The sequence below is a fragment of the Suncus etruscus genome, chromosome 10, assembly GCF_024139225.1.
Source record: "Suncus etruscus isolate mSunEtr1 chromosome 10, mSunEtr1.pri.cur, whole genome shotgun sequence".
NCBI classification, from domain to species: Eukaryota; Metazoa; Chordata; class Mammalia; order Eulipotyphla; family Soricidae; genus Suncus; species Suncus etruscus.
In genome coordinates, this window is record NC_064857.1 from 96,432,626 (window position 1) to 96,460,161 (window position 27,536).

Sequence of the window (27,536 nt, forward strand, 5' to 3'; positions counted from 1 at the left end):
CAAAAAAAAAAAAAAAAAAAAAAAGAACCCTGCACACTGCTGGGTGTGACCCAAAAATGAAAAACCAAAAGGAAAAAAAGAAAAAAAAAAAAGGAGTGATCCCTGAACACAGAGTTAGGAATTCGACCTCAGTAGAGCCAGATATAGCCCAAACCCTGACACAAAAGAGCTTATTTGCTCTAAAACCATCTTCATAGATACAAAATTTGCAGAACTGACTGGAAATGTAGTTCAGCGATATAGCAGATGCCTTGTTTACATACACACAAAAACACACACACACACACCATGGCTGTGGCATTTCTTTCCATTTATGTTTGCTTAGGGTAATAGTTCCCAGCCACAGGTTACTTTGCCACTGGAGGACATCAGAGTCTTTTTTTTTTTGTCTTGTTTTTCTTTGAGACCACACTTCGCAATGCTTTTGTGTGTGTGTGTGTGTGTGTGTGTGTGTGTGTGTGTGTGTGTGTGTGTGTGGTTTTTGGGTCACACCTGGTAGCACTCAAGGGTTACTCCTAACTCTGCACTCAGAAATCGCTCCTGGCATGCACAGAGGACCATATGGGATACCGGGATTCGAACCACTGTCCATCCTGAATCGGCTGTGTGCCAGGCGAATGCCCTACCACTGCGCTGTCCTATCTCTCCGCCCCCCTGGCAATGCTTTTCTGGCTCTACCTCAGGAACTACTCCAGGAGGACTGGGAAGGGGGTATCAAACAGATACCAGAGATCAAATCTGGGTCAAAAGCCAAGGCTAAAGCCCTCCTTGCTGTGCTATCATTCTAGCATCCAATCCATCTCTGAACGAACAAACCAACAAATCAAACCCTAAATCTCTAGGACAGCAGCCTCACAACAAAGAAGTTTCTAGCCCCACATGTCAACAATCTTGCAGGAAGCTGGAAGAGACCTGGGCAGGGATGAAGTTGGAGTTGAATCCTATCTGAGTAATCCTGGATAACATGAAATTTTTTTGTTTAGTTTTGATGCTGGAGATCACCAAAAACCAGAGCTTCACACAAGCAAAGCACAAACTCCTGAAGAGCTGAGCTGAGCTACTTCCCTGCCTATTTAATTATTGGTTTGAGGGCCATCCCTCCCCCCCCCCCCCCCCCCCCGTAGTGTTTTAAGGCTTAGTCCTGGCTTTGCGCTCAGGAATCACTCCTGGCATGCTTAATGGACCATATGTGGTGAAGGGTTGGAACCCAAGTTAGCTAGCTGCATGGAGGGCAAGCACCCTAAGCAATTTACTCTCACTCTGGCCTCTGGTACCCTTTCATGACCAGTAATAGCCAAAGTTGGAAACATAATACCAGCCTGCAGAAGGACTGCCTGGAGTTTTGGGGGATTTTTTGTTGTTTTTGTTTGTTTGTTTGTTTGGTTGGTTGGTTTTTTTTTTTTTTTTTTTTTTTTTGGTTTTTGGGCCACACCCGGTGACGCTCAGGGGTTACTCCTGACTATGCGCTCAGAAGTCGCTCCTGGCTTGGGGGACCATATGGGACGCCGGGGGATCGAACCGCGGTCCGTCTCCTAGGCTAGCGCAGGTAAGGCAGGCACCTTACCTCGAGCGCCACCGCCCGGCCCCTGTTTGGTTGGTTTTTTGGTCACACACACCTTGTGACGCTTGGGTAATTCCTGGCTATGCGCTCAGAAATCGCTCCTGGCTCGGGGACCATGTGAGACGCCGGGAATTGAACCCAGATCCATTCTGGAGGTTTTTAAAAACAAATTCTCAAGAACTCGCATTGTTTCTCTCTCAACTCAATATTGGGAAATGCAGGACTGATCCTGACATCTGCTCTTCCCTTTCTATATCAACAGGGGGCAGCAGAGAGCAGCAAATATATACAAGGACTCCCAAGAAGTGTGTCTAGAATGTAGTGAAAACTCTCAAACTTCCCTCTCTTTCTTCAATCTAATAAATATCAGGAAAAGGGGCTAGAGTCATGAATTATTTAGATTTATAGTCTCTATGTGACCTTAGCAATAACTCATTTAACTTCTGTTGAATTGCTATTTGTAAAATAGGGGAAATAACCTAAAAGATAGAGGGATGACTTGATGAATGTTTGCTGAGAATTAAGTGCTTCTGAAGAAAATTGAAATGTGTGCATAATAGATTATTCTGGGAATTTTGTAGCTAGACCTAGGACTTTTGATAAATGTCTGCATTTAAAGAACTCTGGCTCATTCATAAACATGAACTTCGAATTGAAAACAATATAGGAAACATGATGATTTTTTTGTCTTTTTGGTTTTATTTTTTGTTTTGTTTTGTTTTGTTTTGGGGTCACACCCGGCGATGCTCAGGGGTTACTCTGTGCTCTGTGCTCAGAAATTGATCCTGGCAGGCTCAGGGTACCATATGGGATGTCGGGATTCGAACCATCATCTGTCCTGGATTGACTGAGTGCAAGGCAAACACCCTACTGCTGTGTTATCTCTCCAGCCTTCTTTTTTGGTTTTTTATTTGGGGATCACATCTGGCAATGCTCAGGGGTTACTCCTGGCTCAGGAATCACTCTTGGAAGGCTCAGTGGACCATATGGTACATGAGGAACAAAACCAGGTTGGCTGTGGGCATGGCAAGCACCTTATTCAATTTATTATCTCTTTGGCCCCTAAAAACCTAATTTTCAGTGTGTTCATTACACCCAGCAAATAGAATAAATAACCCCTAACCTGGGCAAGGGTGGATAGATAAGAAGAGACTTGTCTTCTGATGGGACAAAATATTGGGATAAATCCTTAAAGGTTTCCCACAGAATGACCCCAAAAGTTACTGATACATATCACAAAAAGCTTCGGGTTCCTCCTCTGGGAACAGAGTTTAAACAACTAGATGCGACTTTTGCATTCAGGAGCCTCAGGTCCCATATGATCTCCCAAGCACCTAGAACCAAGGAGTGCTCCCAGCACCTCCAGATGTGGCCCCCAAAACAACAAACAGAAAATGCAAAGTTCCTAGGAAACAGTTTTTGCTGACTGATTTGATCATTGGCCCATCAATATTGTTCATGGGTTATTTTTGTTTGTTTGTTTGTTTTTTGGGTCACACCTGGCAGCGCTCAGGGGCTACTCCTGGCTCTACACTCAGAAATCACTCCCGGCAGGCTCGGGAGACCATATGGGATACCAGGATTCGACCACTGTCCTTCTGCATGCCTTACCACTGTGCTATCTCTCTGGCCCCTTGTTCATGTTTTTTGGGGGATCACAGCAGGTGGTGCTCAGGAGCTGACTGTGTACTCTAGAATCCCCCTTGGTGGTCCTCATAGCACGATACATGGCATGGAAGGATTCAAGTCTGGGTGAGCTCCCTTAACCTCTATAATAGCTTTCCAGTCCTCAGGCATTATTTATTATTTTTGTTTGTTTTGGGGTCACACTCAGCAGTTCTCATGGGCAACTCCAGGCTCTACACTCAGGAATCATTCTTGGCAGCCTTGAACAACCAGATGGGATGGTGTGTATGGAGCCTGGGAGTTACTCCTGGTTCTGCACTCAGGAATCACTTCTTGTGGGCTCAGATGACTATGAGGGATGCCAAGGATTGAACCCAAGTCAACCATGTGCAAGGCATATGTGTGTATGCAACCATGTGTATACCCTATCTGCTGTACACCAGCCCTCAACCATCATTTAAAGAAACACTTGGGGGGGCTGGAGAGATAGCATGGAGGTAAGGCATTTGCCTTTCATGCAGAAGGACGGTGGTTCGAATCCCGGCATCCCATATGATCCCCTGAGCCTGCCAGGGACGATTTCTGAGCATAGAGCCAGGAGTAACCCCTGAGCGCTGCTGGGTGTGACAAAAAAAAAAAAAAAAAAGAAAAGAAAGAAATCGGGGGCCGGGCGGTGGCGCTAAAGGTAAGGTGCCTGCCTTGCCTGCGCTAGCCTTGGACGGACCGCGGTTCGATCCCCCGGTGTCCCATATGGTCCCCCAAGCCAGGAGCAACTTCTGAGCACATAGCCAGGAGTAACCCCTGAGCGTTACTGGGTGTGGCCCAAAAACCAAAAAAAAAAAAAAGAAGAAAGAAAGAAAGAAAGAAAGAAAGAAAGAAAGAAAGAAAGAAAGAAAGAAAGAAAGAAAGAAAGAAAGAAAGAAAGAAAGAAAGAGAGAGAGAGAGAGAGAGAGAGAGAGAGAGAAAGAAAGAAAGAAAGAAAGAAAGAAAGAAAAGAAAGAAAGAAAGAAAGAAAGAAAGAAAGAAAGAAAGAAAGAAAGAAAGAAAGAAAGAAAGAAAGAAAGAAAGAAAGAAAGAAAGAAAGAAAGAAAGAAAGAAAGAAAGAAAGAAAGAAAGAAAGAAAGAAAGAAAGAAAGAAAGAAAGAAAAAGAAAACACTTGGGACTGGAGCACTAGTATAGCAGGTAGAGCACTTATCTTGCCTACAGCAGATCTAGGTTCAATCCTTGGCAATCTCTGAGCACCACAGAGGGTAATTTCTTATTATAAAACCAGGAGTTGGGGCCGGAGAGATAGCATGGAGGTAAGGCGTTTGCCTTTCATGCAGGAGGTCATCAGTTCGAATCCCGGTGTCCCATATGCCCCCCTCCCCCAACCTCGAGCCTGCCAGGAGCAATTTCTGAGCATGGAGCCAGGAATAACCCCTGAGCACTGCTGGGTGTGACCCAAAAACCACAAAACAAACAAACAAAAAAACAAAACCAGGAGTAAACCCTGAGAACCACCAGGTGTGGCCCAACCCTTCCCTCAAAATAGATAAATAAAAATGGAAAATAAAGACAGTTGTGCACCAGACTCCCATCTGGAGGAAACAAGAGCTGTGAACAAGGCTCTGCTCTTTGGAGCTGGCTGGATTGCTGGCCACCCTCTTTGCTGTGAGAGCCTTAACCTTGGTCTGGGGCCATGCTGGGCCTTGCTCAGCCTGGGCAGGGACTCTTGGTGGGGGCAGTGAGAAGCGGGGAGACAAGGCAGTTCTGAAGGGGATCCACAGTGCCTTGGATAAGTCATGCATGTGCTCTTTGACTCCAACTCTTTCTCCAACTCTGTAGGGCTGAGGAACTAGAGGACATTTTATTAGAAATTTAGGAACATTTAGAGATTGAATAGAGGGAGGTAGATATGATTTGAAACAAGACATGGGCCAAAGTAATAGCACAGCAGGTAGGGCGGACCAGGGTTCAATCCCAGGAATTCCATTTGATCCACCGAACCTGCCAGGAGTGATTTTTTTTTTCAGGAGTGATTTCTGAGCACAGAGCCATAAGTAAGCCCTGAGGGCTACTGGTGTGGCCCCAAAAGAAACAAACAAGGGGCCAGAGAGATAGCATGGATCTAGGGCACTTGCCTTGCATGCAGAAGGACGGTGGTTTGAATCTTGGCATCCCATAGGGTCCCCTGAGCCTGCCAGGAGCGATTTCTGAGCACAGAGCCAGGAGTAATCCCTGAGCATCACTGGGTGTGAGCCCCCCCCAATAAAACTGGAATGAATAAACCAGTTGTACACAAAGAGGTACTAATCATCAATGAAGATTATCCTGAGCTCTAAAAACCAAGAGAAAAGCTTCACTGGTGGACAGAAAACAAGCATATTACAGTAGAATACATACATACAATAGGAAACCACACAGGTTTCCAAAGCTAAAAAACTAAACAACAAAGGAAGTTTCCTTTGTATACTTTCTATATAACTTCTATGTAACTTTCTGTAATACATATAGAAACAAACTGTTTCTACATTAATATACAAACATATGCCAGTAGAAAATAAGGCAAAGAATTTATTACAAGGAATTCTACAATGGTTGCCTCTGGAGAGGAAGTGGCTGTGGCTGTAAGGAGTAGAACTCGCGAAGTCTGGGTGTGTTCAACACATTTTACTATTTGTTTTTGTGATTCTAAGACTGAAACTGAGGTCTTATGCTTGCAGAGCATGTTTAAGAAAGAAGAAGGGGGCCCGAAGAGATAGCACAGTAGTGTTTGCCTTGCAAGCAGCCAATCCAGGACCAAAAGTGGTTGGTTCGAATCCCGGTGTACCATATGTGCCTGCCAGGAGCTATTTCTGAGCAGACAGCCAGGAGTAACCGCCGAGTGTGGCAAGAAAGGAAAGAAAGAAAGAAAGAAAAGAAAGAAAGAAAGAAAGAAAGAAAGAAAAGAAAGAAAGAAAGAAAGAAAGAAAGAAAGAAAGAAAGAAAGAAAGAAAGAAAGAAAGAAAGAAAGAAAGAAAGAAAGAAAGAAAGAAAGAAAGAAAAGAAAGAAAGAAAGAAAGAAGAAAGAAAGAAAGAAAGAAAGAAAGAAAGAAAGAAAGAAAGAAAGAAAGAAAGAAAGAAAGAAAGAAAGAAAGAAAGAAAGAAAGGAAAGAAAGAAAGAAAGAAAGAAAGAAAGAAAGAAAGAAAGAAAGAAAGAAAGAAAGAAAGAAAGAAAGAAAGAAAGAAAGAAAGAAAGAAAGAAAGAAAGAAAGAAAGAAAGAAAGAAGAGAGAAAAGAAAGAAAGAAAGAGAAAGAAGAGAGAGAAAGAGAGAAAGAGAGAAAGAGAGAAGAGAGAAAGAGAGAGAGAGAAAGAAAGAAGAAAGAAAGAAAGAGAGAGAAAGAGAGAGAAAGAGAGAGAAAGAGAGAAGAAAGAGAGAAGAAAGAGAGAAGAAAGAGAGAAAGAGAGTGGGCCGGCGAGGTGGCGCTAGAGGTAAGGTGTCTGCCTTGCAAGTGCTAGCCAAGGAAGGACCGCAGTTCGATCTCCCGGCGTCCCAAATGGTCCCCCCAAGCCAGAGGCAATTTCTGAGCGCTTAGCCAGGAGTAACCCCTGAGCATCAAATAGGTGTGGTCAGAAAAACCAAAAAAAGAAAGTGGAGAAAGAGAGAAAGAGAAAAGAAAGAGAGAAGAAAGAGAGAAAGAGAGAAGAAAGAAAGAGAGAAAGAGAGAAGAGAGAAGAAAGAGAGAGGAAAGAGAAAGAGAGAGAAGAAAGGAAAGAAAGAAAGAAAGAAAGAAAGAAAGAAAGAAAGAAAGAAAGAGGAAGGAAGGAAGGAAGGAAGGAAGGAAGGAAGGAAGGAAGGAAGGAAGGAAGGAAGGAAGGAAGGAAGGAAGGAAGGAAGGAAGGAAGGAAGGAAGGAAGGAAGGAAGGAAAGAAAGAAGAAAGAAAGAAAGAAAGAAAGAAAGAAAGAAAGAAAGAAAGAAAGAAAGAAAGAAAGAAAGAAAGAAAGAAAGAAAGAAAGAAAGAAAGAAAGAAAGAAAGAAAGAAAGAAAGAAAGAAAGAAAGAAAGAAAGAAAGAAAGAAAGAAAGAAAGAAAGAAAGAAAGAAAGAAAAAGAAAGAAGGAAGGAAGGAAGGAAAGGGAAGCAGGGAGGAGGGAGGATTCCTTGCATATTGCTCACTGTTCTGCATATATGTATAAGCCCTGGGTTTTATTCCTCTTCACCCTCCCAAATTAGTTAATGACACTATAAAAGCAAACACTGTCTTAGGATGTTTCTCAACTGGGAGCCTTGTTTATTTAGAATGGCCTTGAATTTATTATTTTATCATCAGTGCATCCCACACTGATTTACCCACTATTTAGGAAATCTGTCATAGCCATAGCTGTTGCTGCTGTAGCATTTTGCAGATGTCCACTGGGAAGAACTGTGGGATCTTAATTTGATGGTGACCATGTTATTTCAGAGCCCTAATGAGAACCAGGAGAAGCAAACAGCAATAGCCAAATAGCTGCCTGCAGCAAGAGGCACCTTCTCTGGGGCTGAGGTTCTATCCCCAGGTAGAAAGGAAATCCAGGTTGGGAAAATCGGACAGGGATTAAGGCTTTTGCTGTACACATGACTTAACTGGGTCTGATCCCCAGCACTGCATATAGTCCTCTGAGCACCACCACGAATGATGCCGGAGCACAGAGTCAGGAATAAGGCTCAGGCACCAAAAAATCAAACAAAGGAAAACTGGAAGTCAGATTTCTTTACCCAAAACATACTTGGCAGAGAGTGGGTACTGAAAATTAAGGTTTAAGTTTTTTCCAAATATAAATGAATATCATATAGCCATATAAAAGCTATATGATATTGGTTACACCTTTGATGCCACCTTTCTTCTTTTTTTACATTTTTTTCGGGGGGCCACACCTAGTGACACTCAGGGTCTACTCCTGGCTATGCACTCAGAAATAGCTCCTGGTGCTTGGGGGACCATATGGGACCCCGGGGATCAAACCACTGTCCATCCTAGGTCAGTGCGTGCAAGGCAAATGCCCTACCACTTGTGCCACTGCTTCAGTCCCATGATGTCACTTTTCTTCTTCTTTTTTTTTTTTTTTTTTGGTTTTTGGGCCACACCCGGTAACGCTCAGGGGTTACTCCTGGCTATGTGCTCAGAAGTTGCTCCTGGCTTGGGGGACCATATGGGACACCGGGGGATCGAACCGCGGTCCGTCCAAGGCTAGCGCAGGCAAGGCAGGCACCTTACCTTTAGCGCCACAGCCCGGGCCATCACTTTTCTTCTTAATGTAGCTAGAAAAGACTGAAAAGGCCTCAGAAGCCCTGTTCACAGGGCTGGAATGACCTCAGATCTGCCCCCCCACACACACACACACAAGGAGCTAAGAAAGCTTAACAGGGGTCTTCAAACATTTTTTTTGTCTTCAAACTTTTTAAACATGGAGCCAGCGCACTGTGCCTCAGACCATTGGTGGGACTGTAGTTTAAAAACAAACAGGGAGGCGGAGAGATAGCATGGAGGTAAGGCATTTGCCTTGCATGCAGAAGAATGGTGGTTCAAATCCCGGCATTTCATATGGTTCCCCGAGCCTGCCGGGGGGTGGGGGTGGGGTGTGTGTGTGATTTCTGAGTATAGAGCCAGGAGTAGCCCCTGAGCGCTGCCAGGTATGACCCAAAAACCAAAAAACAAGCAAACAAACAGGGGCCAGAGCACTAGCACAGCGACTATTGTACGTGGCTGACAAGGGACGGATGCAAGTTCAGTTCCTGGTATCCCATATGGTCCCCCAAGCCTGCCAGGAGAGATTTCTGAATGCAGAGCCAGGAGTAACCCCTGAGTGCCACTGTGTGCGGCACCAAAACAAAACAAAACTATGAACAAATTCCGTACTTTGAATTAAAAAAAAAACTGAGAAAAAAAATACAATATTTAAAATGAAGAACAAAAAGTAAAGTTAAACCAACAAACTTACCAGTGTTTCTTTTTTTTTTTTTTTTTTTTTTTTGGTTTTTGAGCCACACCCGGCAGTGCTCAGGGGTCACTCCTGGCTGTCTGCTCAGAAATAGCTCCTGGCAGGCACGGGGGACCATATGGGACGCCGGGATTTGAACCAACCACCTTAGGTCCTGGATCGGCTGCTTGCAAGGCAAACGCTGCTGTGCTATCTCTCCAGGCCCGACCAGTATTTCAATAGGACCTTAGGCCTGCTTTTGGCGGGCTGTAGTTTAAGGACTTGAGACTAAGAAAAGTCGAGAGACAAAGGAGGAGGAGAGGGCAGGAGCAATAGCACAGCAGTAAGGCATTTGCCTTGCACACGGCCAACACAGGCGGATGGATTCAAATCCCAGCATTTCATGGTCCCACAAGCCTGCCAGGAGCGATTTCTGAGCGTAAAGCCAAGAGTAAACCCTGAGCATTGCTGGATGTGGCCCCAAAACCAATCAATCAATCAACACCCCCCCCCCCAAAGGAGGAGGAGAGTCAGAGAGTACAGTGCTCATCCCACACATGATCACTGTGGGCCTGGGACTAGGCTGCTACTAGGCTGCTAAGCAGGACAGGCAGTGGCAACAACACCACCCAGCAGGCCTGCTAAATGTCCTCGAAGGGTTGCATGTGACCCACAGGCCTAGTTTAAGGACCCCTGGCCTCAAAGCTTAGAAGCTTGAATGGATCTGCTTGGAGCAATTCCTGCCTAAACTCGGGGTTATGCTCCATAGTAACCCCTGAGTTTCATGGGTGTGGGCTAAAACAAAACAAAACAAAACAAAAACAAAAAACACCCTGTGACACTCAAGAGTTACTCAGGGCTCTGAACTCAGAAATTACTCCTAGTGGTACTGGGGGGGAGGGGTGGACATGGGATTCAACTTGGGTCAGCTGCCTGCAAGGCAAGTGCCCTATCCACTGTACATCTTGTTTTTTCTTCTTTGTTGTTGTTTTATGTTGGGGGGTGCGGGCATATTCATCGAGGCTCGGGGAAACAAGACAAGCTCCCTATGTGCTGTAATAGCCTCTCCAAACATATTTAAAAGAAAAGGTTTATGGGCCTTGGATTTAGCTAAAAGGGCTTGTTTTGCATACAGGAGGCCCCTGGGCTTCATCCTTCCCACCACTTGGTCCCAGCACTACACTGGGAGGAGCCGTGTTGCAACACTGACTCTGGGTTCTTGTGGACAGTCAGATGAGCACGCTGAGCTCCAGGGGCCTTCCAGAGCACTCTCTTTATTCCACAGCTCAGGTGAGCAGCTGTCTCTGCATCAGAAGCAGCAATCACAGCGTCCATGACGTGCCACGAGTGTCCCCAAGACCACGAGAACCCCGAGACTTGCATTTACATAGGCTCCACAGGCCCCCGGCTACATGATTGGGAGCCCCCTTGTAAGGAAGGATTTGTGGGCCTGAGCACCGAGGTCGCCTCTGCCCTAGAAACGAAGAGGATCGTGGCTGTAAATCAGCCAAATCAGAAAGCCTGTGTCAACAAGGCGCTCTCAACTATCTGGCCACCCCTTCCTTTTCTTTGACATTAGTCCTGGACACGGGGGGGGGGGGGGCAGAGGGGTAGAGCCACCCCCACTCCCCAATCATTTTCTCCTTTCTTTAAGTCTCTCAGCTGAAACAGGCAAATCCCTTCACATTAGAGGCTAGTCCCAGGGACACATTCTTTTAGGTGCTGGCGGAGCCCGCCTTCCTGCCTGCTCAAATATTTACTGTGTGTTTTCCTGGCGGTCCTTCACACCGAGGCTAGGGAGTCCAGCCTGGAGTGGGCAGAAGGCGAGCATTGCCCAGGACACTGAGCCAGGGGGATGCAGAGCGCTGAGTGCAGAGTGCTGGCCCTGGGGGCAGCGCTTCCAGCTTTCCTCCAGCCTCTTTGCCTGACCAAAGCCTAAGCTTTGCCTCCCATCCCTTGGCGTTTCCTCGTTTCCTCGTCATTCAAAGCCATTGTTTGCTCTGAAATTGGGCCTCTGAGCCCAATCCCATGTTGGCCCTCAGATTACTGAACTACTGGGGCTGGCACACAGTCAGGCTTTTGTTCCTCTTAGGGGTGCAGAAGGTAGGAAGCTGAAGGCCCAGCAGTCCTGCTCTCCAAAGAAAACCTATTCCTCCCACTCCACCCCCCCAAAAAGCCTCCTATCTGAGTCCTTTTTTTTTTTTTTTTTTTTGGTTTTTGGGCCACACCTGGTGACACTCAGGGGTTACTCCAGGCTATGTGCTCAGAAATCACTCTTATGGGACTCCGGGAATCAAGCCCCGGTCGACCTAGGTCAGCCACGTGCAAGGCAAAAGCCCTACTGCTGCGCCACGGCTCCGGCCCACATTTTGAGTCCTTCTAAACCAACGTGTGGTCCCCTCCCCAAGGTTTAAGCCAGCAAATGCATTCCTGGTGCCAAGTGTTGGGAGAGTGCAAGGTTGGGGAAATGTGCAGGCAGCCAGAAGCTGTGTGGAGAGCTGCCACCTAGCAGGAGAGATAAGGATTTGGATAAAAAGCTTTGGGAAGGTCAGATAGCTGGAGCACATGCTTTACACGTAGGAGGTCTGGCCTTGTTTCCTGGAACTATGGTGGACTCTGGGAATGGGAGCCCTCCTCCAACTAAGAACTAGGAGTAACTACTGAGTACCACCAGGCATGACCCTCCAATCTCCCAACATTTGAAAGAGCTTTAAAATGCATGGACCGTGGGGCCAGAGAGATAGCATGGAGGTAAGGTGTTTGCCTTTCATGCAGAAGGTCATTGGTTTGAACCCCGGCATCTCATATGGTCCGCCGAGCCTTCCAGGAGCGATTTCTGAGCCTGGAGCCAGGAGTAACCCCTGAGCGCTGCCTGGTGTGACTCAAAAACCAAAATAAATAAATAAATAAATAAATAAAAATGCATGGACCACTGCAATGAGTAAGAAAAGGCTCTGTTTCTATAAAAAATAATATGTAGTTTATAAAAATATTATTTCTATAATATGCTGTAATAATACATGAAATATTTTTGAACAATTGATTTTAATTTGCTCTTTAACCAGGTATCCAAGGATATTATGATTTTGTAGAATTCTTCAGTTCTTCTTCAGTTCCTTTGCAACTGTTGTTTTATCCTGCCATACCTATTCTCTAATTTTCTCATTTTCCTAAATGAACAATTCTGTGTGTTTTCAGAAAAGTTCTAAAGAACAAATTTCATGGGTTTGATAATAATTTGCTCCTCCAAAACCTTTATTTGCCTCCTTTTAATTCAATAAAAAATTATTCAATAATTCAATAAAAATTAATTTTTTTTCAATATAAATGTATTGAGTTCAGTCTTAAAAAAGAAAAAAAAAAAAAAGAAAAGGCTCTGTAAGGAGCTAACATTTGATCATGAGGATCCTGGATCTTGAGGAGTCTGAGACCTCCCAGGGACTGTTGGCACTTATGGCAGTGCGAGGTTCCAGATGAGGTCAATACCATGCCGTGGTGTGGGGTTTGCTTTCCTGAACCATCCAGGGGATCAGGAAAGATTTCCAGACTTGGATTTCCAGTCTCAGAAATGCTCTGTCCTCCGAAAGGAATGAGACAGAGGCCCTGCCTCACGATGGCACTGAATCCAGAATAGCTCCACTTCATCTGGACTCTGTTCAGACCCGAAGTTCAATACAAACCCAAATGTTCTCCCAAGCCTGTCACATGCTCTGCAGTCCTCCATGAGGCATGTCCTCCCCTGTGTAAGGACTAAGTTCAACACTGACTATAATTTCCTACCTATGATGCCAACTTATAATCATATTATGAACAATTTTTCTAGAATTACTCCATGCTGGATACAGTGGCACTTATTTCTTAGTTGATTCCATTTCTCAAGGAAACTCTATGGAGAGGCCTCATTTTACAGCACATTAGAGCTCAGAGATATTAAGTAGCCTCATAGCACAGTGTTTATAAACATTAGAGCTAGAATTAAATTTAAGTCTTGGGGCCGGGGGGTGGCGCTAAAGGTAAGGTGCCTGCCTTGCCTGCGCTATCCTTGGACGGACCGCGGTTCGATCCCCCGGTGTCCCATATGGTCCCCCAAGCCAGGAGCAACTTCTGAGCGCATAGCCAGGAGTAACCCCTGAGCGTTACCGGGTGTGGCCCAAAAACCAAAAAAAAAAAGAAAGAAAAAGAAAAAAAAATTTAAGTCTTTTCCAGTAATTTATCATGCAACCAAACAAAAAACATTTACAAGTAAAGGTCTTATTTAAAAAAATGGGTTTTTGGGCCCGGAGAGATAGCACAGCAACGTTTGCCTTGCAAGCAGCCGATCCAGGACCAAAGGTGGTTGGTTCGAATCCCAGTGTCCCATATGGTCCCCTGTGCCTGCAAGGTGCTATTTCTGAGCAGACAGCCAGGAGTAACCCCAGAGTGCCACCAGGTGTGGCCCAAAAATCAAAAAAAAAAAAAAAGGGGGTTTTGTTTTTTGGGCCACACCTGGTGGCACTCTGGGGTTACTCCTGACTCTGCACTCAAAAATCACTCCTGAAGGCTCATGGGACCATGTGGGATACCAGGAATCAAACCCAGTTCCATCCGCTTTATTTTATTTAATTTATCCTTTATTTATTTTTTAATTTAAAGAACCACTATTTACCAGGTTATTGCTAGTTGAATTAATATTTCACTAATCCCAGGGGCCGGGCGGTGGCGCTGGAGGTAAGGTGCCTGCCTTGCCTGCGCTAGCCTAGGACGGACCGCGGTTCGATCCCCCCCGGCGTCCCATATGGTCCCCCAAGAAGCCAGGAGCAACTTCTGAGCGCATAGCCAGGAGTAACCCCTGAGCGTCACAGGGTGTGGCCCAAAAACCAAAAAAAAAAAAAAAAAAAAAAAATTTCACCAATCCCATCACCAGAGTTTCCAGACACCATCTTCTCCCAGCTGCCTCCCTGTCTATCACAGGGAGGTGGTGTGACAGACACATTACAAAGTTTGGTGCTTGCAAAACAAAACAAAACAAAACAAATAAAACAAACACTGGGCGGGAGTGATAGCACAGCAGTAAGGTGTTCTCCTTGCATGCGGCCAACACAGGATGGACCCCGGTTCGAATCCCAGCATCCTATATGGTCCCCAAAGCCAGCTGCCAGGAGCAACTTCTGAGCACAGAGCCAGGAGTAACCCCTGAGCCCCACCGGGTGTGGCCCAATAAACAAAACAAACAAACACACAATAAATAAATAAAATAAAAGGGGCCGGAGAGATAGCACAGCGGTAGGACATTTGCTTTGCACGCAGCTGATCCAGGACTCTGACCTCACCAGTGACTTCTACCTCTTGGGATCTGACCTTACCAGCTTCATGTAGAGAGCTATACATACCACTCTTCCACATCTTTGATGTAACCAAAGCTAACCCCCTATTTCCCTATTGTTTTCCTTCTTTCTCATCTTTTTTTTGGGGGGGGGGGGTTTGGGCCACATCCGGCGATGCTCAGGGGTTACTCCTGGCTGTCTGCCAAGAAATAGCTCCTGGCAGGCACGGGGGGACCATATGGGACGCCAGGATTCGAACCAACCACCTTTGGTCCTGGATAGGCTGCTTGCAAGGCAAACGCCACTGTGCTATCTCTCTGGGCCCCTTCTTTCTCATCTTATCCCCTCCCACCTTGATTTCTTTCCTTCTGTGTTCTCCTCCCTAAGCTCTAGGGTGTAGGTGATCTAGGCATCCCCCCTTTACTATATTACCTCATCCAGTTCTGTGTACCACAGATAAATGAGATCATTCTTTGTCTTTCTTCTGACTTACTTTACTAAAATATCTTCCAGTTCCAACTAGGTTGCATACATTACATGATTTCATCTTTCTTTGCATCTGCATGATATTCCATTGTGGATATATGCCACATGTTCATAATCCATGCATTTGTGATTGGATACCTAGGTTAATTCCATACCTTAGCTATTGTACTAAGTGCTGCAATTAATAATGATATGTATATATCATATCCTTTTGAACAAATCATTTTCTTTTCTTTTCTTATTTATTATTGTTATTATTATTATTATTATTATTTTGGTTTTTGGGTCACACCCAGCAGTGCTCAGGGGATACTCCTGGCTCTATGCTCAGAAATCGCTTCTGGAAGGCTCGGGTGACCATATGGACTGCCAGTATTCAAACCACTGTCCTTCTGCATGCAAGGCAAATGCCCTACCTTCATGCTATCTCTCCAGCCCCACAAGTCATTTTCTTGTATGCATATTTTTTATAATTCTTTATTAAATCAATGAGATAGTTACAAAGTTGTTCATGATTGAGCTTCAATACCCAACACCCTTCACAAGTGCACATTTCCTGCCACCGATGTCCCCAATTTCTCTCCTGCCCTCTACTCTGCCTGTCTCTATGACACACATTTTTCTTCTTTTTTCCCATTTATTTCCTTTTAGGCACCATGATTTACAATATTGCTACTGAAAGGGTATCATGCATATCACTTTATCTCTTTTCAGCATCTAGTTCCTGTCCAGCGTGATCATTTACAACTATCATTTTCTTTTTTTTTTTTTTTTTTTGGTTTTTGGGCCACACCCGGCAGTGCTCAGGGGTTACTCCTGGCTGTCTGCTCAAAAATAGCTCCTGGCAGGCACGGGGGACCATATAGGACACCGGGATTCGAACCAACCACCTTTGGTCCTGGATCGGCTGCTTGCAAGGCAAACGCCACTGTGCTATCTCTCTGGGCCCTACAACTATCATTTTCATAGTGGCTCTTCTCTGCCCTAACTACACACCACTACTATTTGTGGCAAGCTTCCTACCATGGAATAGTCTTCCTGTCCTCATTGCTATTGTCTCTTAATAATACCATAAATCTACATATATATACACATATGTATGTATATATATGTATAATATACACACATATGTATGTATACATATATGTATAACATGTACATGTATATATACATATTTCACAAATTAATGTAATCATTATATGTCTATCCCTCTCTAACTCATTTCACTCAGTATAATACTTTCCATATTCATCCATTTGGATGAATGATTTTAAGTTCTAGGGGTAGATCCCCCAAAGTGGATTTGCTGTGTCACATGGCAGTTCAAGTCTAAGTTTACTGGGACTCTCCATACTGTTTCCCACTGGGGTTGAACCAGACAATATTCCCACCAGCAGTGATGAGAGTTACTTTTTATCCATATCCCTAAGTAGATTGTCCCTACTACCCTATATACTTGAGTATAAGCCTACCCAAGTATAAGCTGACTCCCCTAATTTTACCCTAAAAACTGGAAAAGCTTAGTGACCCAAGTATAAACCAAGGTGGAAAATGCAGCAGCCACTAGTAAATTTCAAATATAAAAATATATACCCAGGGGCTGGTGAGGTAGCATGGAGATAGGGCATTTGCCTTGCAAGAAGGATGGTGGTTCAAATCTCGGCATCCAATATGGTTCCCTGAGCCTGCCAGGAGCGATTTCTGAGTGTAAAGCCAGGAGTAACCCCTGAGCACTGCCGGGTTTGACCCAAAAACCAATATATTATATATATTATATATACATATAGTCAAAACAATTACAATAATTGAGGAATCAGTAGGTTAAATTTTTTTCAATATTTATTGCTAAAGAAAAACTGTAGACTAGCAACAATAACTTTAAAACTTTAAATAAAGGGCCGGAGAGATGGCATGGAGGTAAGGCGTTTACCTTTCATGCAGAAGGTCATCGGTTCGAATCCCGGCGTCCCATATGGTCCCCCGTGCCTGCCAGGAGCAGTTTCTGAGCACAGAGCCAGGAAAAACCCCTGAGCACAGCCGGGTGTGACCCAAAAACCACAAAAAAAAAAAAAAAAAAAAAAACTTTAAATAAAGTGCAGAAAACTGTAGCTTAACAGGTAATCAAGCTAAATCACAAAGGTTAAAATTCTTCAAAACTGGATTCCCCCTCCTCCTCATCTGTAATTTCAAACAGAGCTTCAGCTGTATCTGAGGTGAGGGTATCAGCAGACATTGTCATCTTTATTGAGTTCGCAGATATCATCATCGCTGCTGTCAGTCTCATATGAAGCACAGAATATTGTGGGTTAAATAGTTCAGTGGGGGGCCGGGCGGTGGCGCTAAAGGTAAGGTGCCTGCCTTGCCTGTGTTAGCCTTGGACGGACCGCGGTTCGATCCCCCGGTGTCCCATATGGTCCCCCAAGCCAGGAGCAACTTCTGAGCACATAGCCAGGAGTAACCCCTGAGCATTACCGGGTGTGGCCCCCCCAAAAAAAAACCCAAAAATAAATAAATAAATAAATAGTTCAGTGGCATACAGTTCAGTTCAGCTCAGCCGCAACTTGTGGACTGACCACCACCCCCTCCAGCAGATGGCAGAAGACGACTGGAGACTACCTGTATGACCTGAGTGTAAACCAAGTTCAGGGCTTTTGGCACAAATTTTGTGCCAAAAAACTCGGCTTATACTTGAGCATATAGGTATTTCTTATTTGTTTGTTTGGTTTTTGGGTCACACTCGGCGGCGCTCTGCAGTTATTCCTGGCTCCTTTCTCAGAATTCGCTCTTGGCGGGGCCAGAGAGATAGCATGGAGGTAAGGCGTTTGCCTTTCATGCAGGAGGTCATCGGTTCGAATCCCGGCGTCCCATTTGGTCCCTCGTGCCTGCCAGGAGCAATTTCTGAGCCTGGAGCCAGGAATAACCCCTGAGCACTGCCGGGTGTGACCCAAAACACACACACACACACACACACACACACACACACAAGAATTCGCTCTTGGCAAGCTTGGGGAAGCATATGGCATGCTGGAATCGAACCTCGGTCTGTCCTGGGTCAGTAGCATGCAAGGCAAACGCCCTGCTGCTGTACTATCATTTTGGCCCCTTTTATCTGACTTGTTGAAGTTGAAGATGAATATTTTTCCCCATTCCATTAGCTGTCTTTTAGTTTTAGCCTACTTTTCTTTTGCCGTGCAGAACATCTTTATCTTATAGTCCCACTTTTTTTTTTTTTTTTTTTTGTTGCCTTTGCCAGTGGATTCAGAGGGATAAGGGACTTTTAATGGGCCATTTGAGAGAATCCAGGGAGAATCTGATGTTGGAGGAAGGTCTCGGGTGAGATTGTGAGTTTGCTATGAAAGGAAGTGGCAAGCTCTCCTAGAAAAGAAACAGGTAGGTAGGTAGGTAGGTATGTAACAAAGCTCACTATTGAAAGGTGGTGGTTTTAGAAATGACAAAAATCAGAGGATTGGAGTAAGGTAAGCATGGTCAACCCAGGTACTATCCCTGATACTCTGGGATTCAATTAAGTACAGCTAGATAGGCATGGCCCAAAAATCTAAAAAAATGGGGGGGGGGGACACAGAGAGATAGCATGGAGGTAGGCGTTTGCCTTGCATGCTAAAGGATGGTGATTTGAATCCTGGCATCCCACATAGTCCCCTGAGCCTGCCAGGAGTGATTTCTGAGTGCAGAGCCTGGAGTAAACCCTGAGTGCTGCCGGGTGTTAGCCCCCCCCCAAAAAATACAAAAAAGCAGAAAAAGCTAAATATGACTACAGTTAGCAACATGGCAGTGTGGGAGTTGGAAAAAGTAAACATGGCTGGAGAAACAGAAGAAACGGAGTTTGAGAACTACAAATGAATAGTGGGAATGAAGGTAGAAAGCTGTTTCAGTATAAGTAAGACCTGACCTGACAGTGACTTCTTTCTTGTGGGGTTGGGGCGGCCACACTCAGTGGTGCTCAGGGGCAACTGCTGGCTCTGAGCACAGAAATTACTCTTGGCAGGAGGCTAGAGCAATAGCACAGCGGGTAGGGCTATTGCCTTGCAAGTGGCTGACCTGGGTTCGATCCCCAGCATCCCATACGGAACCCCCGGAGACTGACAGGTGCTATTGGGGTGGTGGTGGTGTTTGGACCATACCAGATGATGCTCAGGGGTTACTCCTGGCTCTGTGCTCAGAAATCAATCGCTCTTGGCTTGGGGAACCATAAGGAACGCCGGGGGATTGAACCATGGTCCATCCTAGGTTAGCACATGAGACGCCTTACCGCTTGTGCCACCACCTCGCCCCCCAGGCGCGATTTCTGAGCTCAGAATCAGGAACAAGCCCTGAGCCCCGCCAGCATAGTCCCCGTCCCCTCCAAAGACAGGAAATTGAAGCTGGGCCAGCTGTGGGCAGAGTAAGCGCCCTACCAGGGTGCTACATTTCTTTTTTCTTTTTTTAAATTAATATCTTTATTTAAACACCTTGATTACAAATATGATTGTACTTGGGTTTCAGTCATGTAAAGAACACGCCCTTCACCAGCGCATCATTCCCATCACCAATGTCCCAAATCTCCTTCCTCCACACCCCACACCAGCCTGTACTCTAGACAGGCTTCCTTTTTTCCTCATTCATTCATTGTTATGATAGTTCTCAATGTGGTTATTTCTCTAACTGCACTCAACACTCTTTGGTAAGCTTCATGTGGTAAGCTGCACCTTCCAGCCCTCCTCTCTTTTGTCTCTGAGAATTATTGCAAAAATGTCTTTCATTTTTCTTAAAACGCATAGGTGAGTGAGACTATTCTGCATCTTTCTTCCTCTTGACTTATTTCACTCAACATGATAGATTCCATGTACATCCATGCATTGGAAAATTTCATCTCTCCTGACGGCTGCATAATATTCCATTGTGTATAGGTACCATATTTTCTTTAGTCATTCGTCTGTTGAAGGGCATCTTGGCTGTTTCCAGAGTCTGGCTAAGGTAAATAGCGCTGCAATGAACATAGGTGTGAGGAAGGGATTTTTGAATTGTATTTTTGTGTTCCTAGGGTGTACCCCTAGGAGTGGCACAGCTGGATCGTATGGGAGCTCAATCTCCAGCTTTTGGAGGGGTGCTACATCTCTGACCCTATAATATTGGAGTCGAGAAGGACAGATGGGGCCTACTAGGCAAAGAAGGACGCGAGGGAGCAACGCGATCACTTCCGGTTTCCGGTCCCGGCCACACGCCCGACTTCCGGACTTAACCCGTGGCGTCATTTCCGCCGCGCCCCGCGGGCACGCCGACCAATAGGAAGCCTCCGCTCGACTCCCTCGCCCGAGGCCCCGCCCCGGAGCGGGCGCGCAGCGACGATGTGGCTTGCGGGCGGCCGTGCGGGCCGGCGGCTGTGCTCGCTGTGGCGACTCCGGGCCGAGCCCTCGGCCGTGGGGCCGGGGACGCCCGCGGGGCGACTTCTGCCGGGAAGCGCGCTCGGTCGCGCCCGCCGGACTCCGGACTCGGCGCGCGGCTTGCACGGCGCCGCGGAGCCGGGGGTGCCGGCGCCCCGCGAGACCCGCCCGGAGCCCCGCGCTGCAGGTACCGGCCGCAGGGGAGCGGGGTCGGGGACCCGCCAGCAGCCCCGAACCGCCGCCCCGCGGCCGCCCTCTGCCCAGGCCGAGGCCCCGACTTGGGGGCCGGAGAGAGAGCACGGAGGCTGGCGTCTGCCTTGCATGCAGAAGGTCGGTGGTTCGAACCCCGGCGTCCCCTAAGGGGCCCTGAACCTGCCAGCAGCGATTTCGGAGCGTGGAGCCAGGGGGAAGCCCTGAGCGCTGCCCGGTGCGACCCGAAAACAAAACGAGACCAAACAACCTCGGGATCTGAGTGCAGGCCGCTCCCCGAGGCAAGGAGGGCCGGCGAGCAGGCTTGGCCGCTTTGTCCTTGGCCTTCACTCGAGCCCCAGGAGGCCAAAGACTTGCAGTCCACAGACTCAGGTTATCAGTGAGTTCCGAAACCCAGGCGGCCTTGTAGGATGAAACTTAACGGTTCAAAAAGCATCACTCCTACTTCAGCTGTTTCCTCGTCATTTGGGATTTTACAGACCTCTCTCCCCGCCAACTACCAAATATGTAAGAGCAATTCTAGCTCAACCACCGTTCCAGTTCTCTGACCCTTTTTGTTTTGTTTTGTTTTGTTTTTTGGGTCACACCCGGCGGCACTCGGGTTCCTCCTGGCTCTATGCTCAGATATCGCTCCTGGCTGGCTCCGGGGACCCTATGGGAGGCCGCGATTCGAACCACCGTCCTTCTGCATGCAAGGCAGACACGTCTTACCTCCATGCTATCTCTCCGGCCCCCTCTGACCTTTTGCACGGGGATTCAGTTAATATCCCCCTGGACACACCTTTCCCCAACTGGCACTTTTTCCCCCCTCCTCCCCTCCCTCTGAATTTAGTAGAAGAGTTTAGTAAAATAAGATTTTATTAAGAGAAAGAAGAGCAAAAGAGCAGGAAGCATCCCATGGTATGGGAGACAGTGTCCTCAGCAGAACCCCATGCGCCTTTCTTCCTCTACTTGTAGAATAGGTCTCTATGGGGCCGGGCGGTGGCGCCCTTGCCTGCGCTAGCCTTGGACGAACCGTGGTTCGATCCCCCGGTGTCCCATATGGTCCCCCAAGCCAGGAGCAACTTCTGAACACATAGCCAGGAGTAACCCCTGAGCGTTACCGGGTGTGGCCCAAAAACCAAAAAAAAAAAAAAAAAAAGAATAGGTCTCTATGCTAGTGATGTGTTGGAATACAGTTTGTTTCTTCAAATAAACCTGGATAGAAAGTCACAGGTGGTTCTATCATCTGGGTACCGGGACCATAAAAGCTGAGCAGTATTCATGGAGACCACGGCCCAGATTCAGCTTGCAGATCTGGGCCCTGCTGTATTTCCAAACATTCATGCGGAACTTCCCTCTGGGAAGATGTCAGCTGCCTGCAGCTCTGATGCAGATGGTGTATGTTCATACTACACAAGCCAAATCTATTGTTTCAGATCACGCTGGACCCAAGTTTGACATCGATGTGCTGGTGTCACTTCTGAGGCAAGAGAATGCAAGAGATATCTGTGTGATCAGGGTTCCTCCAGAAATGAAATACACGGATTACTTTGTGATTGGCAGTGGAACATCCACCCGGCATTTGCACGCCATGGCCTACTACATCGTGAAAACGGTAGGATGCTCTTGCTCTTTGCCATTATCCGAATAGACGAAGAGCAGCATGTAAAAGTAGTGATAGGCAGGGGGGTAGGGCACTTGCTTTGCATGCAGGTGACCTCTGGAGCACCACCAGGAGTGATGCTTTGAGTGCAGAGCTAGAAGTAAACCAAAAACAAAAACTGAATATGGGGCCAGAGTGATTATACAGCGGGTAGGGTGCTTGTCTGGCACATGAGCAACATGACTCTATTCCCAGCACCACAGTTGGTCCCCTGAACCCACCTCTCTGGCTACTCTTCAGCTCTTGTTAATGACCATGGTCGAGCATGCTTGTCCTGTTCACCAAGGTTCACTGGGGTGCTCAACTAAGTACTTGCTGGGGTCACTCCTGGCCACCATGCTTGCACATCTTTATTTTTTTACTTTGTGCTCTTATTTATTTTTACAGTGAGCATGCACAAGTATATCACATATTTGTAATACATAAATACACAAATTCATCCAAGTTGTGAGAATATTTGAGCGAGAACACGAGGTCATGTGATATCAAATCTAGGTATTGACACCTATAAGTCATCTGCTCTATAAATCGACCACATCCCTAGCCCCCTCCTCCTCTTGTCTTTTTTCTTCTTCCTCTTCTTAATTACTATTATTATTCTCTTCCTGGATCTCAGGGACTCCAATGATTCTTAAGTTGTTTCTGTTGAGTTTATCAAAGACTTCTATTTTCATCTGTTCACATCCTTTGAGTAGTTTTTCCACTGTCTGATTATTTGCTTTAAGGTTCTTTTTTTTTTTTTTTTTTTTTGGTTTTTGGGCCACACCCGGTAACGCTCAGGGGTTACTCCTGGCTATGCGCTCAGAAGTCGCTCCTGGCTTGGGGGACCATATGGGACGCCGGGGGATCGAACCGTGGTCCGTCTCCTAGGCTAGCGCAGGTAAGGCAGGCACCTTACCTCCAGCGCCACCGCCCGGCCCCTGCTTTAAGGTTCTTTTCCAATCTCTTCTGTTGTATGAAGTTCTTCTGCATTTCATCTTCCAGCTCAGATTCTGTCCTCAGCTGCTGTTACTATATTGGACAGGCTTTCAGTTGAGATTTTAATTTCATCTACCGAGATTTTCAGCCCTGCTGTTTCAGATTGGAGTTTTCTGATTCTTGTCTTTGTGGTCTGTTCAGCTTTCTTCTCTTTTCTTTTTTTTTTTTTTTTTTGTTTTGGTTTTTTTTTGGGATCACACCCGGCAGCGCTCAGAGGTCACTCCTGGCTCCACACTCAGAAATCGCTCCTGGCAGGCTCAGGCTCAGGGGACCATATGGGATGCTGGGATTCCAACCACCGTCCTTCTGCATGCAAGGCAAATGCCCTACCTCCATGCTATCTCTCCGGCCCCAAGCTATGCTTTCTTTAAATTCTATGAACATACTCCATATTTCTTCTGTAAGCAACTTATCTGGGAAGATAACTAGCTGGTTGGTACTTTTCAGGTCATCAGAGCTGCCATCTTCATTCTCTATGCATGATGTTATCCTGTATTGTTTCCCCATTGCCACACTTGTAGTGTGGTTTTTAATACATGTTGTGTTGGGGTTCATGGGCTAGAAGAGGTACATGGCTGTGGAGCAAAGCTGACTCTGTCTCCACCCTTATTGGGCGGAGACAGCTTACTGGGTGTTGGGCCCTGAAGAGATTATTTTCCCTGTCATCTTCCTGGCTGCCTCATGCAGGAAAGCAGACAGGGAGCAAGGCAGCAACCCTTTCTAATGGCTCTCCTGTGCCCAAACACCAAATGTCTTTATTTTTATTTTTTGAACCTCTTGGAGGCTACATCCTTTAGTTCAGGTGCTCACACATAGGTATGCCTGTGGCCTAGAACTGTCAGGGACAAGCCTCACTGTATACATGCTGCCCTCTCCTCTTGGGGACCAACATTGAAGCCTCACACCTATCCAAGCATGCACTTTAGCCACCGAGCCATCTCTTTGCCCCAGACGAGTGTGTTGAGAAGTTTTGGGGTGAAGGAAAAGTGAGGGAATAGAATTTACTTTTAACAAAAACTTGAGATGAAGGAAGCGAAAAATGCAAGGCCCCCCCACCCCATCACTGAATTAGATCTAAACCTTGAAGATTTTCTCTGGTCATCGTTTCCTACCTAGTTCTAGTGTGTTTAATTTGAAGAGCATTTTCCACTTTGTGGTTTGAGTTTAGGTTACTGATGTTAGGACATTTTAATTACTTACAGCTGTGTCTCTAGTCACTAAGAGTAGCATACGGAAGTAGCCTATGGTCCTCTGTACTCTAGGTAGGGTGTGGGGACCATATGCTGTGCTGGGGATTGAACCTACACGTAGCAAGCACCTTAACAGCAAAACTTTCTCTGTTCCTCTTAAGTCATTGGGAATATATATTTTTGTTTTGTTTTGGGAACATACCTGATGATGTTTAGGGGATACTCTTGGATCTGTGCTCAGGCATTACTCTGATCAGGTTTAGGGGATCATATGGGATACCAGAGATTGAACCTGGCTTAGGCACATTCAAAGCAAGTGCCCTACCTGCTGTACTTTTGTTCCGGCCCTGTTATGTGTATTTTAATGTTTCAAGGCATTTTACCTTGTGATTTTTTGTTCTTGTTTTTTTGGGGGGGGGCCACACTTGTACCCAGCGGTGCTCAGGAGTTACTCCTGGCTCTCCACTTCTGGCTCTCACTCCTGGGGGCTGGAGAGATAGCACAGCAATAGGGCGTTTGCCTTGCACGCAGCCGACCCCAAGATGGATGGTGGTTTGAATCCTGGCATCCCATATGGTCCCCTGTGCCTGCTAGGAGTGATTTCTGAGCACAGAGCCAGGAGTAACCCTGAGCGCCACTGAGTATGGCCCCCCTTTTCCCCCCCAAAAAAGAAATCACTCCTGGCAGGCTCAGCGGAACATATGGAATGCTGGGATCGAACCTGAATCTGTCCCAGGTCGTCTGTGTGCAAGGCAAACGCCTACCGCTGTGCATACTTTAACTGGGGACCATTCCAGGATATGCCAAGGAAGCCAAAAGGCAAGAACTATGTATATGTAAATTGTTTCTCAACTTATCATGGATCAGGTTGTAGCTTGTGGAATAAATAGCATCAAGAAAAAAAATTCAGAAACTGAAGCTATAGCACAGCAGGTAGGTGTTTGCCTTGCACGTGACCAAACCGGGTTCAATCCCCAGCATCCCATATGGCCCTCCAAACTTGCCAGGAGATTTCTGAGCATAAAGCCAGGAGTAATTCCTGAGCCCTCCAGTTACGGCCCAAACCTCAAAATCCAAAACCCATCCCCTCCCCCCACAAAATAAAAACAATCCTGTAAGAGAAGGGACCTCTCCCATTTTCTGCCCTTTAATGTAAGAACTGTCTTCTTACAGTACAAATTCCTGAAATGTAAAAGTGACCCTCATGTCAAGATTGAAGGAAAGGACACGGATGACTGGCTTTGTGTGGACTTTGGTGAGTCACTTTACAGATTCTCAACAGACCCCTGAACACCACTGGGTGTGACCCAATCTTTTTTTTCTTTCATTGTAGCAGCTTTTCCTCCCAGGTTTCTGTGGTGCAGCTCAGAGCTAGATGACACTGATACAGCTGAGAGGACTTGTGAAACAAGGCCACTTTGGAATAGGCAAGCATTGTTTGGCTCTGGTAGAAGACACTTTATCTGCTAATGCTGTCAGAATTATTTTATTATTTGGGGGGGGGGGAAGCATACGGGACATCACGACTCAAACCCAGGTCTGTCCTGAGTCAGCTGCATGTAAGGCCCAACCACTGTGCTATTGCTCTGGCACCAATGCTGTCAGAATTTTTTTTTGTTTGTTTTGAGCCATATGTATCAGTGCTTGGAGACCATGTGGTACTTGTGATCAGCCCACTGAGCTCTACCTGGCCCTTCAGCCACAATTTCTTAGCTTTGTCACTTAATATTTGAACTAAATTTTCTATGTATTTGAAATAGCAGAGTGTAGTATTAAGTGTACTAGAAGATATATCTTTTATTCACCCCCCAGTTGGTAAACTATTTGTAGCTGTTGCCAAAATTTCAATGAGACTATTTGCTTGAGTCTTCTTCAGATTCTAGAAGAGCTTAGTTCTTTGTTCACAGGTGTGCACAAGTGCCCTGCCTTTTTGGAGAAAACTGACCAATCAAGCTTCACCTTTAGTCCATAATAACATTTTATGTCACTATATTTATATCTGATAAAGCAAGCCGTTTCTTCATTGTAACTTTTCTGTCCTTCACAGGTAGCATGGTGATTCATTTGATGCTTCCAGAAACCAGAGAACTCTATGAACTAGAGAAACTATGGACCCTGCGTGCCTATGATGACCAGTTAGCTCAGATAACACCTGAGACTTTACCTGAAGATTTTATTCTTGGAATAGAAGATGACGCTTTGTCCCTTGACTCCAGTGGAGTTCAAGTATGAATAAAATAAATATGAACTGTTTGAGTCACTTCATGCTGACAGGCAAATTTGGTAAGAACAGTGTTTTGGACTTTGTAATGTTTAATACTCCTGAGATACCATTGTTTTTTTTGTTTTTGTTTTTGGGTCACACCTGGCAGCACTCAGGGGACCATGTAGATTGCTGGGATTTGAACCACCGTCCTTCTGATTGTAAGACAAATGCCCTACCTCCATGCTATATCTGCGGCTCCACCAGCAGGAATTCTTAGAGCTTACAGTAGTACCCAGGTTTCATGCTTCATTTGGACTGTTTAGATTTTGCTTAAAAAAAAAAAAAAATTGTGTGGGGCCCGGAGAGATAGCACAGCGGCGTTTGCCTTGCAAGCAGCCGATCCAGGACCAAAGGTGGTTGGTTTGAATCTGGGTGTCCCATATGGTCCCCCGTGCCTGCCAGGAGCTATTTCTGAGCAGACAGCCAGGAGTGACCCCTGAGCACTGCCGGGTGTGGCCCAAAAACCAAAAACCAAAAAAAAAAAAAAAAAATTGTGGTACCGGGGCCGGAGAGATAGCATGGAGGGTAAGGAGTTTGCCTTTCATGCAGAAGGTCATCGGTTCGAATCCCGGCGTCCCATATGGTCCCCCGAGCCTGCCAGGAGCGATTTCTGAGCGTAGAGCCAGGAGTAACCCCTGAGCAGTGCCGGGTGTGACCCAAAAACCAAAAAAAAAAAAAAAAAAAAAAAAAAAAAAAAATTGTGGTACCGTATTGGGCCACACTGTGGTTACTGGGGTGGGGATTATGTGGGAAGGTCTAGGTGTCTGGGTAGTTTATTGAGCATCTCCAAAGTTCTTTTAAAACTTTTAAAATTTAGTTTTATACTTTAGTATAAAACAACCATTCCATGAATCCAATTCAGAGGGTAGTCAATAACTTGGCCATGCATGTTTGGGGCCTTAGGTTCAAATAATTTTATCCTAAAAGGCAGGTCTGCTATCCTCCCCCACAGCATACATCTATAACTGTA

At 46.0% G+C, this 27,536-nt stretch overlaps 1 protein-coding gene across 1 annotated transcript; it reads left to right on the forward strand.

The window, feature by feature from the left end:
• The first annotated feature begins 10,440 nt into the window (after positions 1-10,440).
• On the forward strand, positions 10,441-26,560 carry MALSU1 (mitochondrial assembly of ribosomal large subunit 1). Its single transcript, XM_049781718.1, is given in 6 exon segments — positions 10,441-10,605; positions 20,059-20,561; positions 21,835-22,084; positions 25,474-25,555; positions 26,348-26,505; positions 26,507-26,560. Coding segments are annotated over 6 exon segments (1,188 nt in total). The 3' UTR covers positions 26,537-26,560.
• The last annotated feature ends 976 nt before the right edge of the window (positions 26,561-27,536 follow it).